General features: G+C 42.0%; 1 protein-coding gene across 1 annotated transcript in view; it reads left to right on the top strand.

Annotated features, from left to right (window-relative positions):
• The first annotated feature begins 2,248 nt into the window (after positions 1-2,248).
• The window catches only part of Hcf (Host cell factor), a 96,046-nt gene continuing 80,053 nt past the window's right edge, over positions 2,249-18,241 (top strand). Inside the window, exons 1-3 of the mRNA XM_067104524.1 lie at positions 2,249-2,384; positions 9,366-9,548; positions 12,430-12,632. Coding sequence (XP_066960625.1) covers positions 2,362-2,384; positions 9,366-9,548; positions 12,430-12,632 — 409 coding nt within the window. The 5' untranslated portion in view covers positions 2,249-2,361. The remainder of the gene's footprint in view (positions 2,385-9,365; positions 9,549-12,429; positions 12,633-18,241) is intronic.

The raw sequence follows: 18,241 nt of genomic DNA on the forward strand, positions 1-18,241 counted from the left end.
AAAAATACTTGATAGAAATATTTTCAGTCAAGAAATATAACCGAATGCAAGTTGTTCTTCCCAAAGGGGGAGGGTATGCTTCATGAATAAACATAGCATTGACTGCTGAGCTTGCCCGTTTTAAGTGCTGAATCATTGATATAACTGCTGGGTGAAAAAGCTGTCTCACGGCTGTTTTTTGCACCTACAGTGTATAGAAGCTTCATCAGCAGGCAATGAACAGCCCATCCTGGTTAATACAATGTCATTCAATTGTCATGTACTTTCTGTACACAAGACCCTTTCCTTCTGAAACTTCCGCAAGCCTGTTAGCCCAGCAATCTCATCTTATCCTCACAGTACTATTTCTTTCTCAGTCATCCCTACATTGCTGTTGATGCGTAAGTGCTCTCTATGCCTCACTTGACACTAATCTTTGCCTTCTGTTGTTGTTTGTACCATGCCTTTTTCTACTGGTTACAAATAGTTTTGCAGTACACTTTCTCAAGTACATTTCATCTCTTCCATATCTCATATCCTTTCAAAACCCCTAAAGAAATTACAGTATCTTTTGTATAAAATATTTTTTACAGTACTTTGTGAATGTGAGAGTGTACCACTGCCCTTGTAACCCAGTATGCATAGGTCTTTGGAGGAATTTAAAATTTCAGCCCCTACCGACCCTCACCCTCCCATCCCCTACCAGTGACAGCCAAAGTGCGTTAAACATGAGTACTCCATCATGAAAGCGTATGTTTGTATGTTAGGAAAAATGCAAATTACTTTAGAATTTGTTTATCTTTGCCAATGAAATCAAAATTGCTTGACACTCCACATTACATTTGACTAAATATCATACTGTGGAGATGGAGATATGTTGGAGATTATAGTACTTTAGAAAGTACTACACTTTTTATATGTACAGGTATTTACATAGTAAATTAAACTCAAATGTAATTCTTAAAATATACAATGAATATTGTATTTAGTTGAACACTGATTAGATAAAATAAGATGAACACAAACACACATTTTGTATTTGGTGTTGTCACAGGAACCAACATTGCAAGACAGAGACAGAAGCAGTGTGACTGTTATTACATCTACCCCAAATCAAAGTCAAAAATTAATTTGTTCTGACACATATACAAACCTATGCTTTCATATACATATGGAGTAATCCGAACTTACCTATCTTTGGCTGTTATTAAATCAACTCTGAAAAACAAAATCCTACGCTGCCTTGGTCACCTGGTGTGACCTGGCCCGACCTGCCTTTGTCCATTGTATTCGCAGTCAGGTTAGAGTTCACACGTTTTCCGAGTCGCCTCTCATATTCGTTCATACTGTTTCTTTGTTCTTTGTGATCGGGAGTACGTCCTCCCCATGCCTAGCAATTGTCAGACTGTATTTGCCACATCTAGTTTGCACCAAGTTAAAATTTAATATTTCCATCTCCCGACCCCTTGATATCATATAGCTAATTAGTATATGTTCAATACTGATTGAGATAGCCAGTCTGACCATAGGTTAATGGAACAGTATTTTGTTCCCACTCCAGAATATTCAATGTGTGTCATCTAAAAGGATTTTTCCCTTATGATTATTATTGATCAGTATATTGTGCATTTAAGGTAGTACTCCCCCTATTTTTTATGAAATGGACAATTAAGTGCTTTGTGCAGATAATTATTACTTTACTGTAGTTGTTCTTTGGCTTAAGTGTTATTTGGAATTGTTTTTGTTAACTTTTCATGTGGCATCTTGAGTTGGTTTAGGTTACAACCTTGGTTTTCGTTTTTACAAACGGATCCTGGAAAAAAGGAAGAGTACATAATGAAATTTATTTCCTGGTGTTACAGTGACTTGTATATTTAAAAGTTATATTGATTCTTACTATAGCCATTATCTTCCATAATATTAGTTTCACTTACTATACTACTTTACCATTTTGCATGTTTAATTCATGAGAAAAATTTTATTCAGTCTCCAACTTCAATTATTATTTTAGCTGTCCATTGTCATTTAACATACCAGTGAGAGATCACATCGTTCATATTGCTAAATCTGCCTGTAAAAAGTTAGTAATGTTTTGTCATGGACTGGTATATTCTTATTTTAGGTATTAATTGTTCCAGTGTTATGCAACTTTATATTATGAAGATTTTTGTTTATAAGATTACAGCTAGCTTGGAAGAACTGCTAAAAATGCCCAGCAGTAAAATTCTCTCGTAGATATGAATAGACTGGAGTGTAAATTGATCCTCATCTTTTCCAGCAACCAACCAGTGGTTTGTACCTCCAGTCAAAGGTGACGTACCACCAGGATGTGCTGCATATGGGTTTGTGGTGGATGGCACACGAATTCTTGTATTTGGTGGTATGGTTGAATATGGCAAATACAGGTTTGTATCGATTACTATTTAACTTACTTTAGAAGCAAATGCAGTACTTAATGTGTTTTATATGGTGCAGGAAGAACTGAAGAGTTAAACTTTGAAGAAGTTGTAGCTTCTGGGCTTAATGTAAATTTATACTTGATCAAGAAGGAAATTAGAAAGTACAGTTGGATATAAATATATCATTGCTTTTTGATTTGACTTGTTCTTCTAGCTTCCTGGACTATTGATAAAACTATGACAGACAATACAAATCTCAAGTAAGGTAGTTTGATAGAGCATTTGCATACTGTATTAGAAACTGAGTGTTATGAAAGGGTATTGTAATTTAATGATGCACAGCACTAATTTCTCTGGGCATGTGAAGTAAGGATGCTCAAAAGTCTCCAGCTGCTTTTATTACAAAACCATTGAAAACAAGGATAAATTGGGAGTTTTATATAAGTAACTTACCAACAAATTACATAGCTATAGTTTCTGCTTGATGTGGCAGCTCAAAATTCGAAATTCGTGATAGTGCTCTTTTGTTTTGGGTGTAGGTATGCTGCCCTGCCCACTATCGGGGGAGAATAGGTACGACGTAGCTAAAGAGCTCAATATATTTGTGCTGGTTAATGACTGAACACCAGTTATTAGCAGCTCTTGATTCTTTTTCGCCTGATGGTCGGAGTGAAGTACTCTTTGCTTTTGGTAGTGCAGCTATTTAGCTTAGGCAGAATTTGGATTTATATCTTCGATTGTGACTTGTTTTGACCATAATGTCTGACTAGTTTATCCAGCATTAGGTCTTGCAGCAAAGGCTGCAAAACTGGACTCACTTCTGCAAAATATGACTCATACCATTTGTAGTACTTGTAGGGGACAAATTTGTTCTCCAGATCTGAATTGGGACGAATGTAAGGACTGGGATAGGGGGAAATGGAAGACTTTACAAACACACTTGGACAAATTGCAGCGTGACCGAATTAGAAAAGCTACATTTAGGGCTGAAGCTAAGGCTTCCGCTAGTACAGGTCATTCTCCAGGGGTTGTTATTGACACCTGCAATAGCTTTCTCTCCCATTTCCAGTCCTCCAGCTTTTCCTGTCACTCCATTACCTAGCTCTCATTTTGCTGAACCCAATGCCACTGCCAGCTTAGAAGTACGGGTAGATAAAAAATTGTTTACTTTTTAATACTGTTTTCCCAGATGGGGAATTCTGTTAAGGTCCTGATGGACAAGTTTAATAGTGTAGTGTCGAGTGAAGTATCAGTGGAGGTGGCGACTGTTCGTCCCACCGATGCTGCTAGACCAAGGTCCCTGCTAAACTCCCCTTGCTCACATGGGAGGAAGCAAACTGGCAGTCCAAGGGAGGTCGGTGGGGTTTGCCCACGAGCAGTCGTCGCCTCATCCGAGCCTGTTGTTCGATCCCAGGCTGCGGAAGAATGCCATTGGAAAGATGTCCTAATGGATGTGCATGCCCTATCCTCAAGTGAATCAGATTCTCCCGCATCAAAGAAGTGCGCGGGGACGTTTCACGAAAGTATCGAGGCCATTGAAAAGGCCGGGTGCTTCCTTGGATTCAGATTCGCCCATGCCTCGAAAGTGAGCGGTAGAAAGATAACGTAGCCCTCTCCCTTCTTGTAGTTTTTGGGAGTTGCTAACGAGAAATTCTCGCTCCCATTCAGGTGCGAAAGTGCGTTCTAACCCCAAAAGAGTGTGTGCCAGTCTGTCTTTGCAGTGCCAAGTGTCCGAGCGGTGCCCAGTGTCCGAGCACACACTGTATAAGCGTACTTCAGCTGAGCGGCCATCGCATTGAGCGTGCAGTTTCTGCCTTCCCAGTCGGTGAGTGCCCAGATTCCAAGTTAGAAGAACCAGTGTATAACAGCTCAGAGTTTCAGCATCAGTTCGCCGAGCGCCATCTTTGGGGTGCCAAGTGTCCGCAAGTACCCCAACTGCTTCAAAGGAGTCGCAGGAGTCAGTGTCTGCTTTGACAGCGCCCAACGCCCATGCGTCCAGCCTCTGGGGGCGCCTTTCTCGAAGCTTTCCCTAGTGTTGATTCTTCAAGAGAATTTCTGTCTGTGATCCAAGATCCCTCGTTGGCACCGCTTCAGCTCTGGCTTGATAAAGTGTTGAACCTTCTTCAAAAGCCAACTCCCATAGTGCAGGAGACCGTGGAACCCCTAGGATCACCTGCTTTGTCTGTTGAGGAACCTGTGGAAGAGGAAAAGCCCACTTCCTGTTACTCGGCACTACTCAGGTTTTTTCCTAGTCTGCTACCTGTCATTCTTCTCTCCAGCTGTCCCTTCATCACCGGGTTCGGCCTACTTGATGCGACAACCACCAGGTACAGATAGACTTCCATGTATGGTATTATCGTCTTCGTCAAAGAATGCTTTCGCTTGAATGAATGCCTGGTTAGCAGAGAAGAGAGAAGTCCGAAAGGCAGTGTTCTGTTCTTCCCCCTCTCATTTGATAAGGCATAAGTATCTGTCTTATGCAACTGGAGAAGCTCTGTCCTTGGGAGTCTCTGCCTCCTCTCAAGGGACTTCTCCAGTAACCTAGATGCTTCTCGTCGTTCTGCTTCCTCGTCGGCCAGAATTCTCTTCACAGCCTCAGAGTTGGATTATTTACTGAAAGACATCTTTAAAGTCTTCGAGGTCTTCAGTTTTTTGTATTGGACGGTGGGGGCTCTAGCCAAGAAAATTGAAGACTGTACGTCCCTTCAAGAAAACTTCGCATCGGATTGTCTGGGAGTGCTGGGGTGCTCTGACAGAGCCGTAAGAGATGGAGCTTAGAATTAGCAACCATTTTCATGACAGGAGTCCTCAAGAAACGAGGCTTATGGTGCTTGTTTGCAGCAAAGGGAGTCATCCCATCACAATGGTCTTTGCTTCTGTTTGCCCCCCTGGACAATAATAGTCTGTTTCCGCAGGACATCCTGGAGTGGGTTTCAGTAGGGCTACGGAAGAATTCAACTCAGGACCACCTCACTCAATCCACCAGAAGGACTAAGTTCCCCTCACGAGCCACTACTTCCAACACTTCTACCTGAATGTCGTCACCCTTGCAGCAACAGCCCTTTCGACGTGCCAGAGGCCGTTTCCAGTCCCGATCTAGAGCCAACCTCCAAACTTCCAGACCAGCCAAGAAGCCCATTAACAAGCCAGCACCTCGAAAATGAGTCTTATGCCCTCCATATTCCAGTGGGAGCAAGACTTTCCCATTTCTGGACAGAATGGAACAAGAAAAATGTGGAGCCGTGGGTGCTGAAAGTATTGAAAGAAGGCTATGCTATCCCTTTCAGGGAGAAACCTCCCTTAGTAACCTCTTCCATCAGCTTGACAGCCTACTTGGTAGACTCACAGAGGTTTGCTGCCCTATTTCAGGAAGTATCAGCCCTTCTAGAAAAGAAAGCTGTGGAATTAGTCGAGGATGTGAACACGGGGGGTTTTACAACCACCTCTTCGTGGTTCCCAAGTCATCGGGAGGATGGAGACCTGTCCTGGACGTCGGTGCCCTGAACCTCTTTGTTCAAACAACGAAGTTCAAAATGGAGACAAGTCAGTCAGTATTGTCGGCCATCCATCAGGGAGACTGATGGTTACGATTGACATGGAAGATGCTTACTTCCACGTTCCAGTTCACCCGGACTTCAGAAGGTACCTGAGATTCGTGTTCCAGGACAGAGTCTTCCAGTTTCAGGTCTTTGCTTCAGACTCTCCATGGCCCCTCAAGTTTTTACCCGGGTACTCGCTCCCCTGGTGAAATGGCTACATCTTATGGGGATAAACATCTCTCTGTACCTGGACAACTGGCTCCTACGCTCCCCCTTGAGATCGCAGTGCACAGAGGACCTACAGAAAACTCTTAGTCTCTCTCAAGAATTAGGCCTTCTAATAAACTTCAAGAAGTCAAAGCTAGTCCCGACTTAGTCTGCTTTATATTTAGGGATAGTGATAGACTCTCTGAGTTTTCGGGCTTTTCCATCCCAACAAAGGATCCTAAATTGTCGCAGAAAAGTCCATGACTTTGTAACTCGCCTCTCTTGCTCAGCCAGCGAGTGGATGGGTCTCCTGGGAACCCTTTCTTTCATAGAGAAGTTGGTCCCATTAGGCAGACTACATACAAGAGTACTGCAATTTTACCTAAAGGCAAATTGGAAAAGGAAGTTGTTCCTGGACTCGTTCGTTTTCAACATCACTCTCCAGATAAAAGAGGACCTTCAGTAGTGGTTAACGGAGAATAGATTTGCGACAGGAAGGTCTCTGGCTCCAGCGAACCCCAACCTAACGTTATACTCAGATGCTTCGGATCTGGGTTGGGGAGCTATTCTCAACGATTTGGAGGTTTCAGAAATATGGTTGCCTGCAGAAAGAAACCTCCACATCACCGTAAAGAAATTAAAAGCGATTCATCTAGCACTGCAACTTTGCAACACAAACCTTCAACAAGACAGTGGCGGTCCATTCGGACAGCATGACCGCCCTGGCTTATATTAAGAATCGAGGAGGGACTCATTCTTGTACACTCTACGAAGCGACAAAAGATATTCTTCTATGGGCAAGGAGCAACAAGACCCAATTAGTGACCCGCTTCATTCAGGGCAGGATGAATGTCCTTGTGAACGAATTGAGTCGTGGCAAACAGGTCTTACCAGCGGAATGGACACTCAATCCACAGGTGTGCTTTGACCTGTGGAAGCTGTGGGGAAAGCTGTTGATAGACCTGTTTGCGACGTCAAGGAACCATCATCTTCCTCTGTATTGTTTGCAGTCTCCAGATCCACAAGCATGGGCAACAGATGCAATGCTGCAATACTGGCCGAACCTCAACCTCTATGCCTTCCCTCCCTTCAGCATGGTGAGGGAAGTATTAAAGAAGTTCAACGCACACAACGTGTCAGTAACCTTAGTAGCTCCCATTTGGCCACACAAAGAGTGGTTCCCCGATCTGCTGAGCCTTTTGACGAACTTCCCAAGGCTGCTTCCTCAGAAGAGAAATCTTCTCAAACAGCCGCACTTCCTCCGATTCCATCAAAGCTTATCCACTCTAGCTCTGACAGGCTTCAGACTGTCAGGGAGCTTGTCAGAATGAAAGGATTTTCAAGAAAGGCCGTAGAAGCTATTGCTAAGTGCAGGCGACATTCTTCTTCTGCAGTCTACCAGGCCAAGTGGACAGTTTTTTGGAAGTGATGCTGGGAGTGAAATATCTCCTCTTCTCAAACGTCTGTAGCCCAAATCGCAGATTTTCTTTTACATCTGAGAACATCGAAAGGACTCACAACATCTACCATCAAGGGTTACAGAGCGATGTTGAGTTCAGTTTGTAAACATAGAGGAATAGACCTGTCTTCAAACCAAGACATCTTCAACTTAAACATCTGAATACTAGTAAGCAGGCAAAACCCTTGGGAGTAGCTTGGAACTTGGACATGGTCCTCAAATGGCTGTCAGGACCGCCATTTGAACCTTTGGATTCATCGTCCCTTCGGAATCAGACGAAGAAGACCTTATTCTTGATGGCACTGGCCACAGCCAAGAGAGCCAGCGAGGTTCATGCCATCGATAAAAGGATAGGTTTCTCACAAGGCAATGCTGTTTACTCACTAATTTTGGATTTTTTGGCCAAGAATGGTGATCTGGCTAACCCTTGGCCTCACTCCCTTTCAATCAAAAGCGTCAGAAGTACTAGGCCCACCCGATCAAGAGAAAGTCCTCTGCCCAGTAAGAGCTTTGAGAATATACCTTGAAAGAACCAAAAACTTTAGAAGTTTGGCCCCTAATCTTTGGTGCTCTATTAAAAACCCCAACCATCCTTCGTCCAAGAATGCATTATCATTCTTTTTAAGAAACGTCATTTTGGAAGAACACTCTGGAGTTCAAGATGATTTACTGCCCTTGGGTAAAGTAAAGGCTTATGAAATAAGAGCCTTGGTGACGTCTTTGGCTTTCAGACGTAACTTGTGTCTCTCTTCAATTTTGCAAGCAACATTTTGGAGGTGCAAGTCAGTGTTTGCCATGTTTTACTTATGGGATATTGGAACAGTGTACGAAAAATGCAGTACTTTAGGTCCATTCTTCGCAACTGGCATGGTATTTGGGGATGAAGGATAGAAGGAACGCCTTCTTTTTCCTCTATCGACTCTCCTTGAATAAGGATAGTTGCACCTCTTGGGAAGTCTGGTGAGCACTGAGTCGTGAGCGTCACCCATCAGTGTTTTATGGGTTTGGTTAATATTTTATGGTGGTGTAGGTTAATTTTATCTGGTCTTTGTTGTTCTATTGTACTGTGCCCAGGGCAAGGGCATATCCATATATTGATTATATGTGGCCATGTTTGGATTCTAAGCTTTGGCAACCTGCAATTTACCTACTATGTTGGAAAGCACCCACTCAAGTAGAGGCGATCCTTGGCTCTACCGCCACGCCGCTACAGGGCGAGAGGAGCAACGACCAGAGGCACGACCTGTCTGCCGTTGCTCCCTCACCAGGTAAGGTTACAACAAGCATTTCAAGATGCCAGCTAATTTGCTATTCCAAATTATCCTCCATATTGAGTAGTTTTTTGGGTAGCATATGTCCATTCATCCCACCTCCACCCAGTGTGGGATTCAGCTGTGTAATTATTTGATAAGTTACTTATATAAAAATTACATTTTTATAATAAAGTTTTATACTTACAAAATAATTACATGATCAGAGCCCGCCCTCCTCCCCTCTCATGGACATTGAGCATAAACGAATTGAGCTCTTTAGCTACGTTGTACCTATTCTTTCCCAATAGTGGGCGGGGCAGCATACCTACACCCAAAACAAAAGAGCGCTACCGCAAATCTCGAATTTTGAGTTGCCACGTGAAGTAGAAACTATTGCTATGTAATTATTTGGTAAGTATATATAAAACTTTATTTTATCATAAAAATGTCATTTTTCAGATCTGATAAATTTCTTTAAATATGAACTACTGTATTAGTTTATGAAAAAAGTGTTTACTGATATTTTCAGCAATGAGCTGTATGAACTGCAGGCTTCCAGGTGGGAATGGAAGAGAGTTAAGCCTCGACCTCCTCGCAATGGTCCCCCACCATGTCCAAGGTTGGGCCATTCATTCACCATCATTGGCAATAAAGTTTATCTTTTTGGTGGTCTAGCAAATGACAGTGAAGACCCAAAAAATAATATTCCAAAGTAAGTAAGGCTTGACACCATGTATCATAAAGTTATAGTTTTGTAATAAATTCTTCTATTCTTATAATGGTAGAGCATGGTTTAGGTGATTGTATGACTTATCAGAATTTTTAAGTACAGTATTTGATAGGGAAGGTGTGTTGGAGAAATGGGGGGAGACCCAAGGGTAGGTGGATGGACTGCATCAAGGAAGGTTTAAGGGGAAAAGTTTTAGCAGAAGTGGAGGTGTATGTTGAAGAGATATTGCATATTATTACACTATTGTTATTATTAAGTACTGTAGTTTAACCAGACTACTGAGCTGATTCATTTAGCTCTCACAGGGCTGGCCTGAAGGATTTGCCTTGACTAAAAGTAGTTTAGATTTTATAAATTAAATTATAGCTTTTTAAAAAAATTTTTAAATGGATGATTGAAAATGGAGAGCCTGATGAAATTCCTTTAATTGAGTTGTTTCCAAAACTTGACATTCTTTATCAATTATATTTTGGACATTCACGTAAAAAATATTTTAACTGTTAGTGTTACTCTGTATTTTTTACATAAAGGGATTGGATCATCTGGGTTGTTCGTCAGATATCCATGAATCAAATGAATGACCAAATCTAGTTGGATCAGAATTACTTGAATTTGTTATTGTCAGGTTAATTATTCCATATACTCTGCCATATACTTAGTGTAATGGATTTCAGAAATATTATTTAATCACTGATAGGAACATCTACATGTGATCTTGTCATAGTAGTTGCAAGATAACACTCAGATTTATTGTTGTTAGTTGCTTTGATCAACCATGTTTTATTTTTTGTTTGTCTAAAAGTCATTTCATTTGCTGAATGTCTGTTGGTTTTCACATTGTAGTATAGAACCTTGATCAGTTCACATTTCCAATACTGAATTTAGCTTTTCTAATTGTTTTTGTTATATCAGAAGCTTTTAATGATAATACAGTTTCTTTTATTTTTATTTGAAATACAATTTATTTTATTTTTTATTTGACTGGAAGAATCCAAAGGGAGAATCAAGGTCATGCCAGAGGTAGGAGGTATACCATAAAAATAAAATTCATTTAGGATAGGTCCCCACTGTCCAGGGGAGCCCTACATGGGGAGGGCAACATTGCTCCTTTTAAAAAGGCAGCAGTCCTAGAGAACCCATCTAAATATAAACTTTACCCTCAGTGCCAAGGGTCATCAATCACTCTAGACTGAATTCAGTGCCAGGTTTGAAAGTAAAGTTTCCCCTTGCTTTGTCATGTCAGGTACTTCAGTTTTATAGGTGGAGAGGCGTGATGTCGGACCCCACCCTCCATCAAAGTTTCAAGAGATGAATTTTCTATAATCCTAATGGTTTTTTATTCTTTGTCATGAAGTTGTTTTGAAATAAGAAAAAAAATGAAATTGTTAATAAGAGAAAAAAAAAAGACTAGCAGTTAAGGTGCAAGGCTTCCTGGGCCTTGATGGTTAATGTCATCAAAGCACTGGAACATTGCTTCTTAGCTGCCATCCCCTTAAGCCTGTAGGCAGTGGGTCAAGGTTCTAAGGGGGATGAGATTACAAAAATTGGTCGGAAACATCAATCTTGCATAAAACTGGGAAAAGGTGAAGAGAGGCAGAGGTGGTTAGAAATGTTGTATGCATATAACAGTGAATAAATGGGTCAATCTAGAATACTTATAGTATATATGCCACTTTATCAATTCATCAGGATTAAATGGTTTTTATTGTCCCTCATCTAAAGCAATACATCTCACAACAAGGCTTTTGGTATACATGCGTAAGCAAGATATGTGGAGACTGGTTGTTTTCCTGGGCAATGCAATCCCCCCCCCTTTAGTTAGTAGCACCTTATATTGGTTGGATAAATCAGAATAGCTAAAGTATGACCACTGTAGCTTCATTTGGGGCAGATATAAAATCCTCTTCTGCTTAACGCATCCACAACTGTATCTTTTTGTATGAGGCGTGGTTCCTTCAACTTTGAATACATAGTCTTCTACAAGGCAGTGGAGTGCACTTGAGCAAGGGTGGCTTATAGGTTGTATATGGTGCCCAAGGTTTATTTGCAGGTGGTTGCAATATGAGGTAACATCATTCTAAGCTAGGCTGACCACTGTAAGCATAGCTAGGCATCAGATCCATTTCCTGCCCTACTTAAAACTCTATGCGCAGTTGAGTGCTTTCTCTGTGAATAACTGCAGTAGGAGGTTTAACAAAAATCCTTATTTCTTATATAGCTTTTTCTTGGCAAGTTTCATTAGTATCTAGGCTTAGCTGTCTTCTGTAAGTTAAAGCTGGGCTTCAACATCCATTCCTGCTGAACCAAGCACTCTGCTTGCAATAGCCCTTTCTTGCTGTTAATAACTTCAGCAGCAATCCAGAAAGAGATTTTTATCAGAAGGAATATTGAGACAACCCATAACCGGCCTGGGTTGTGATGGTAACTTATAATATGGATTAATGAGTAATCATCTCGATTCCATGAATTTTAAAATTGTTTTAACAGTAGGAGTAGTTGAAAAAGGTTAAATATTTTTCAGTTGTGAAGTAGCATAAACATTTAAGTTTAAAACCCATGTGAAAACATTACAGTACTTAGTATAGATTCAGTCACAAGATTTAAAATCCAGGTGGTTGAAGTCTTTGTATGCTGTCTCAAGGCACTTTAAGTCTTCAGTACTTGCTTATCATTAAATAATTTCATGGCTTTAGAATTCCAAATTAATAGGGAAATTATTGCATTAACAAAAATTTAAGTATTTGTACCCTGACATTTTGTGTGGCTTCTTGCTTCAAAATTGTAATAGTAATTACTCTTAATGCATTTGTCCATTCTTTAAGTGTTGTAATACTAAAAATGAACTCTTCAATACCCAACTCAGGTACCTGAATGACCTATACACTTTGGAGCTGCGGCCCAATTCCAGTGTCATGTCTTGGGACATCCCTGACACTTATGGTGTTCCTCCTCCACCGAGAGAATCGCACACAGGGGTTGCATATATGAGTAAAGAGAAGCCTAAACTTGTTATATATGGAGGAATGAGTGGTACCAGATTGGGAGATCTTTGGATACTTGATATCAGTAAGTAAATTAATTTTGTTCTTGTTGTTCTTGCTGAACAATAAGGGCACTGGCATTGTTTTGTTTCTGGTGACAATTAAGTTGGTGTCAATTAAAATATAGTAAGTCTGAAAAAAACTACAAGGGCATATAGTTAATGTTTCTAATGTTCTTAGAAGTGTCTATTTTTTTTTAGAGATATGTAAATATTTCTCTCTATAGTTTTGACAATAACTAACATTAGAAAAAAAATTGCCCATGGTAGTGTGTAATGTGTTCCAAAATTATACTAGAACACTTTTACCTAAACAAGCCAATAATTAACTGAGTAGGCTGTTCAATTACAGTACTTTGTAAAAGTCAACCAACCCTATAAGAGCAAAGATTTTCAGCTCAGTGGTCTGGTGAAAGAATTTTTCATTAATAAATCCTGCACTGTACTGAATGTAAAAAATGGTGGCACCAAAATAATAGGATTACAAATTATACAAGGCATTAATTTTTTATGCCTGAAGTTTATTAGAAGATAAAATTAGGAATAGAGGAAAGTGAAAAGCCATGTTGTAGATGGTCGGGTCTTAGAATAGGTTAAACATTTCTGGTATTTTTGGGACACACTAGACTATGAAGCAGGGATTGAGAAGAAGGTACCACAAGAAAATTGTAGCTGTAGCTAAGATGAAATGGAAAGTGATACCTATAGTACTGTTAAATTAAAATATCCTTGTTAGTATAGAGAGTAAAGACTAACAATGTGTACATGAGGCATTTACTGCTCTATGCAGTGGAAAATGGGTGCTTAGAGAGGAACTGGAAATTTTAAAAGTTGCCAAAATAATTTTTAAATCTGTGGCTGAAATGCTGTGGGAAGATCATGTTACAAATGAGCGACCCTCCCCCCCAAAAAAGATAATTTTGTTGAGATGGTTTGGGTGTGTGATGGGAATGGATGAGGACCAGTTATTCAGGAAAAACAGTGTACAGTACTTTGTAGGAAAATAGCTGGGTGAATATCTTTAGGAAATCAGGGAGATGGGGATTAGGTGATGACCTAGATACGGCAGAAAGGACTCTTTAACAGAGGAAAGAGGCAAGAGCTTGTTTGACCTTTAATCGCTAAAAGGAAAAGCTGATATAAAATTGGCAATGGTGATGATGGTAACTATATTACCTGTTGTAAAATAAGAGTAAACTTAGCCTTAATTCATGAACCTTTTCAATTTTTTTTTTTTTTTTTTTCTTCATATTAAAAGATGAAAAGACCAGAATAGTTCTTTGCACACTGATTTAGATAAGCTGTGGTGGTAAAATAATGATTCATAGGTTCTGTACTGTATGGTGCAAGTAATGTAACTTTATTTGTAAATAATGAAGTATAATTTTACTTATAGAACTTACCTGGTAGTTACATATAGCTGTCGTCTCTGACGTCGCGGCAGAATTTTAAATTTCGCGCTAGCGCTATAAACACCTAGGTGATCCCTCTACCAGCGCCCTCTATAGGTAACAAGGAACTATCCCAACAATGTTCTAGAACCCATTAAGTTTTCTGCCGAGACCAGCAACACGGTCTCGTTTTGTAGTTGAATTTTTGTCTGCAATTTATACTTAAGTATTTCTTTGTGGTTTTCTGCTAGCTAGCGCTTTGCAATTTGTGGTCGGAATTAATTCTTTGTACAATATGTCTGATTCTGGTTCTCAGTATAGATATTGTGCTTTAGGCTGTAGGACTCGATTGCCTAAAGCGACTATCGACCCCATTCAGTTTGCTCTTCATGTAGGGGTAAATTTTGTAATTCAGAGAATACATGTGAGGAATGTATGCATCTAACAATGGATGAATGGTCAGCCTTAGAGAAATATCTATGGAAGTTAGAAAAGGACAGAGTTAGGAAAGCTTCGCAGAGGTCATCATCTGCTAAGTCTGTAGGGCAGGTAATTCAATCTGTTAACCCCTCTCCTATTAACTCTCCTTTGTCCGATCCTGTTGATCCCAATCCTATCACTGTGTCAGAGTTAAAAGTCCAGATGGACACTAAATTTTCAGCAGTGCTTTCGGCCATCCAGACGATGGGCCAAGCCATTGAAAAGTTGGCTCCTCGAAGTGAAGTGTTAGTGGAGGAGGTGTCTGTTAGCCCACTCGTTCTCCCAGGTCTAGACCTCTGTCGGACTCCCCTGGTTCAGGAGAGGGCATGTCGAAAACTGAAAGGAGGCGAGTGGGGCTTGCTCCCGAACAGTCACCCCCTCAAGTATTCCTGTTGTGCAATCCCAGGATGCTTCCACGCACGCCATAGAAAAGGCGCTGCTGGGGATGTGTCTTCTAGTGGTGATGATTCTTTGACTCCTCCTCAAGTGGGCGCTTCAAGCATTCTTCTCGCCCTCTCAAGAGGTCTCGCGCCGTCTCTCCTGCAGCGATTCCTAAGAAAAGATCGTTGACGGATCCGCAGCGGGCTGTAGCTTCTGGGAGGATCCTGAAGCTTTTCCTCCTCCTCTTCAGTGGATCAACCCCCTCGTCAGGAAGGAACCTCGCGTACTATTGCTAGTAATAAGCGTGTTTTCGTACCAGGAGCGTCTACATCTCGTCCAGCTTCATCGCAGATAGTGCCTCCTCCTACTACCGGTCAAGTTACGGACAAATTGACGGCTCTTATTCAGTTCTTTTGTGGCGCTCGTGCTGCTTTGGGAGCACCTGTTGTGGAGGCACTTCCTTTGAATGCGCCACAAGTCTTGGCGCAAGAGCCTCCCACTTCGCATGCACCAGTGAAGAGCTCAACCAGGCGCTTCAGCATTCTTCTCTGGCTCTGGATACGCCACGTTCTGTTGGCGAAGCGCCACTTCAGCTTGGCGCGGCGCCACACCTGACGGATTCGGCGCCACATTGGCATGGTCGCAAGACTTAAGATTCCGTGCGACCTACGTTTCGTCAGGAAACTGTTCCTGTACACCAATTGTCTCCTGTGTCTTCTGTAGAAGAGGAAAATGAAGATGATGTAGAAATAGAAGAGGACTTTCCAGGAATCAAGGAGAAATCTTCGGGTTATAAGGAGTTACTCAAGTTTTTCGTGGAGAACTTTGGGGACTCTTTTAAGCCTTCGACTCCGGCATCTCCCAGATCGCAGTTTAAGAGGGATAACGCCTCGGATCCAGCTCCTTTTACACGCCTAGTTTTGGCGATTTCGGCCAAGAAGGCTATCAAGAAGAGTAATTCCTGGCTCTCAGACAAGAGAGAGCAAGGCAAGAGTATGTTTTGTCTTCCACCCTCCAGATTGGCTCATCGCAGCCGCATGTGGTACGAGACTGGAGAACGTTTTTCTTTGGGTGTGTCTGCCTCCGCTCAAGGGGACTTCTCCAGTCTAGTGGATTCAAGTCGTCACACAGCTCTTCAATCAGCGAAGATCTTTTTCACGCAGTCGGAGTTGGATCATCTTCTCAAGAGTATTTTCGCTGTTGTGGAGGTCATCAGTTTCCTTGATTGGTCAGTGGCGGCTCTGGCTAGGAAAGTCAAAGAATTGGACTTTCGGATGCGCAGTTGACTTTCACTTGGTGTCGACTCCATAGACAAGGGAGTATGCGATTGTGCCTTGGAGCTAACCGGTTTTTGCAACCGAGTTCTGAAGAAAACGACAACTCTGGTGCTCTTTTTTGGCGAAGGGTGTTTCCCGCAGCCAGAGGTCTGCTCTCCTCTTTGCCCCTTTGTCGAAGGACCACCTGTTCCCGAAGGAATTAGTTCGAGAGACTGCTGAAGCTCTCACAAAAAAGCAACACAGGACCTGTTGGCTCAGTCAGCAAAGAAACCGAGAAGACTACTCCTGTAACTACTTCCGCCAAAACTTGGTGTTTTGGACACTTCCAAGACGTTCAGGGCAAGTCTGCTTCTCGGCCCTTTTCCAAGTTTAGTGGGAAAGGAAAATCTTCTACTCGACCTTCCAATTTTCAACAAAAGAAATGAGTGTGCTGTCCTCCACATAGCAGTAGGTGCCAGACTCTGAAGTCGTTCTCGGAGGCCTGGCAAAGGTCACTCAAGATCCTTGGACCTTACAGGTGATCCGGGAAGGGTACTCCATCCCATTCAACAAAAGCCCCCTCTGTTGGACGCTCCAGTCGCTTTTCAAGCGTGCTCAACGACTCTCAGAAGTTTTGCGCCCTTGAGAAGAAGTAGAAGCACTACTAAGGAAACAAGCCATCGAATTAGTGCCGACCCCATGCTCTCCGGGGTTTTACAACCGCCTCTTTTTAGTTTCGGCGTCAGGAGGTTGGAGGCCAGTTCTAGACGTGAGCGCTTTGAACGTTTTTGTAAAAAGACGAAATTTTCGATGGAGACGACAGAGTCGGTGTTGGCATCTCTTCAACCTGGCGACTGGATGGTCTCGATAGACCTCCAGGATGCGTGCTTCCACGTTCAATCCATCAGGAATCAAGGAAGTTCCTGAGGTTTGTTTTCAAGGCAAAGTTTTCCAGTTCAGAGCTCTTTGTTTGGACTGTCAACTGCACCTCAAGTGTTTACAAGAGTTCTGTCAACGGTGGAGAAAAATCTTCACTTGCAAGGAATAAGGATGTCAATGTATCTGGACGACTGGCTTCTGAAAGCACACTCCAAAGCCAAATGTGTGGAGAACCTAATAAAGACATTATCTCTGGCAAAGGAACTAGGTCTACTAGTCAATGTTCCGAAATCGTCCCTCTCACCATCACAACAGATGGTTTATTTGGGAGTGAGGATGGACTCTCTGACTTTTCGGGCTTCTCCATCAATACGGAGAGTAGAGTCTTGTCTAAGCATGATAGACGACTTTCTACATTGCGAGGTTTGCTCAGCCAACCAGTGGATGAGCTTGCTGGGGACCTTAGCCTCGATGGAGAAGTTCGTAAAACTGGGGAGACTCAAGATGAGGCCTCTGCAGTTTTATCTACAAAGCCAATGGCCACATAAAACCCATCCAGATTCCTTTCTTTTCAAGATCTCAGATCGGATCAAGAAGGAGCTGTTCTGGTGGAATTCAAGAGAAAGACTAGAGGAGGAATTTCTCTTTTATCAAGAACCCAGACCTCACACTCTTGTCAGACGCTGGATCAGGGGTGGGGAGCGACTTTAGACAACAAGGAATGTTCGGGCCTGTGGCAAGAAGAACAGAAAGAACTGCACATAAATGTGAAAGAACTGAAAGCGGTACATCTAGCCTGATGCAATTTCAACAAGAGGTAAAGGCAAGGTAATTCTAGTTCAGTCGGACAACACGACAGCTCTTGCTTATATCAAAAGGCAGGGGGCACTCATTCCTTCTCCCTGTATCAGACGACCAAGGAACTTTTAGAATGGTCGGAAGAGAACGAGGTCACGTTATTGACCAGGTTCATAAAAAGGCGAGAGGAATGTAACAGCGGATCTCTTAAGCAGGAAGAATCAAGTCTTGCCCACAGAATGGACCTTACATCCGCAGGTTTGCAAACAGTTGTGGAATCTGTGGGGTTGTCCGCTAGTAGACCTGTTTGCAACAGACAGAACAAAACACCTCCCTGTATATTGCTCCCCAGATCCGGACGACAAGGCACTTTGGGTGGATGCAATGACAATGAGTTGGGATTGCCTGGAACTTTACGCTTTTCCACCTTTCAAAATTATCAGGAAGGTC

The sequence above is a fragment of the Macrobrachium rosenbergii genome, chromosome 5, assembly GCF_040412425.1.
Source record: "Macrobrachium rosenbergii isolate ZJJX-2024 chromosome 5, ASM4041242v1, whole genome shotgun sequence".
NCBI classification, from domain to species: Eukaryota; Metazoa; Arthropoda; class Malacostraca; order Decapoda; family Palaemonidae; genus Macrobrachium; species Macrobrachium rosenbergii.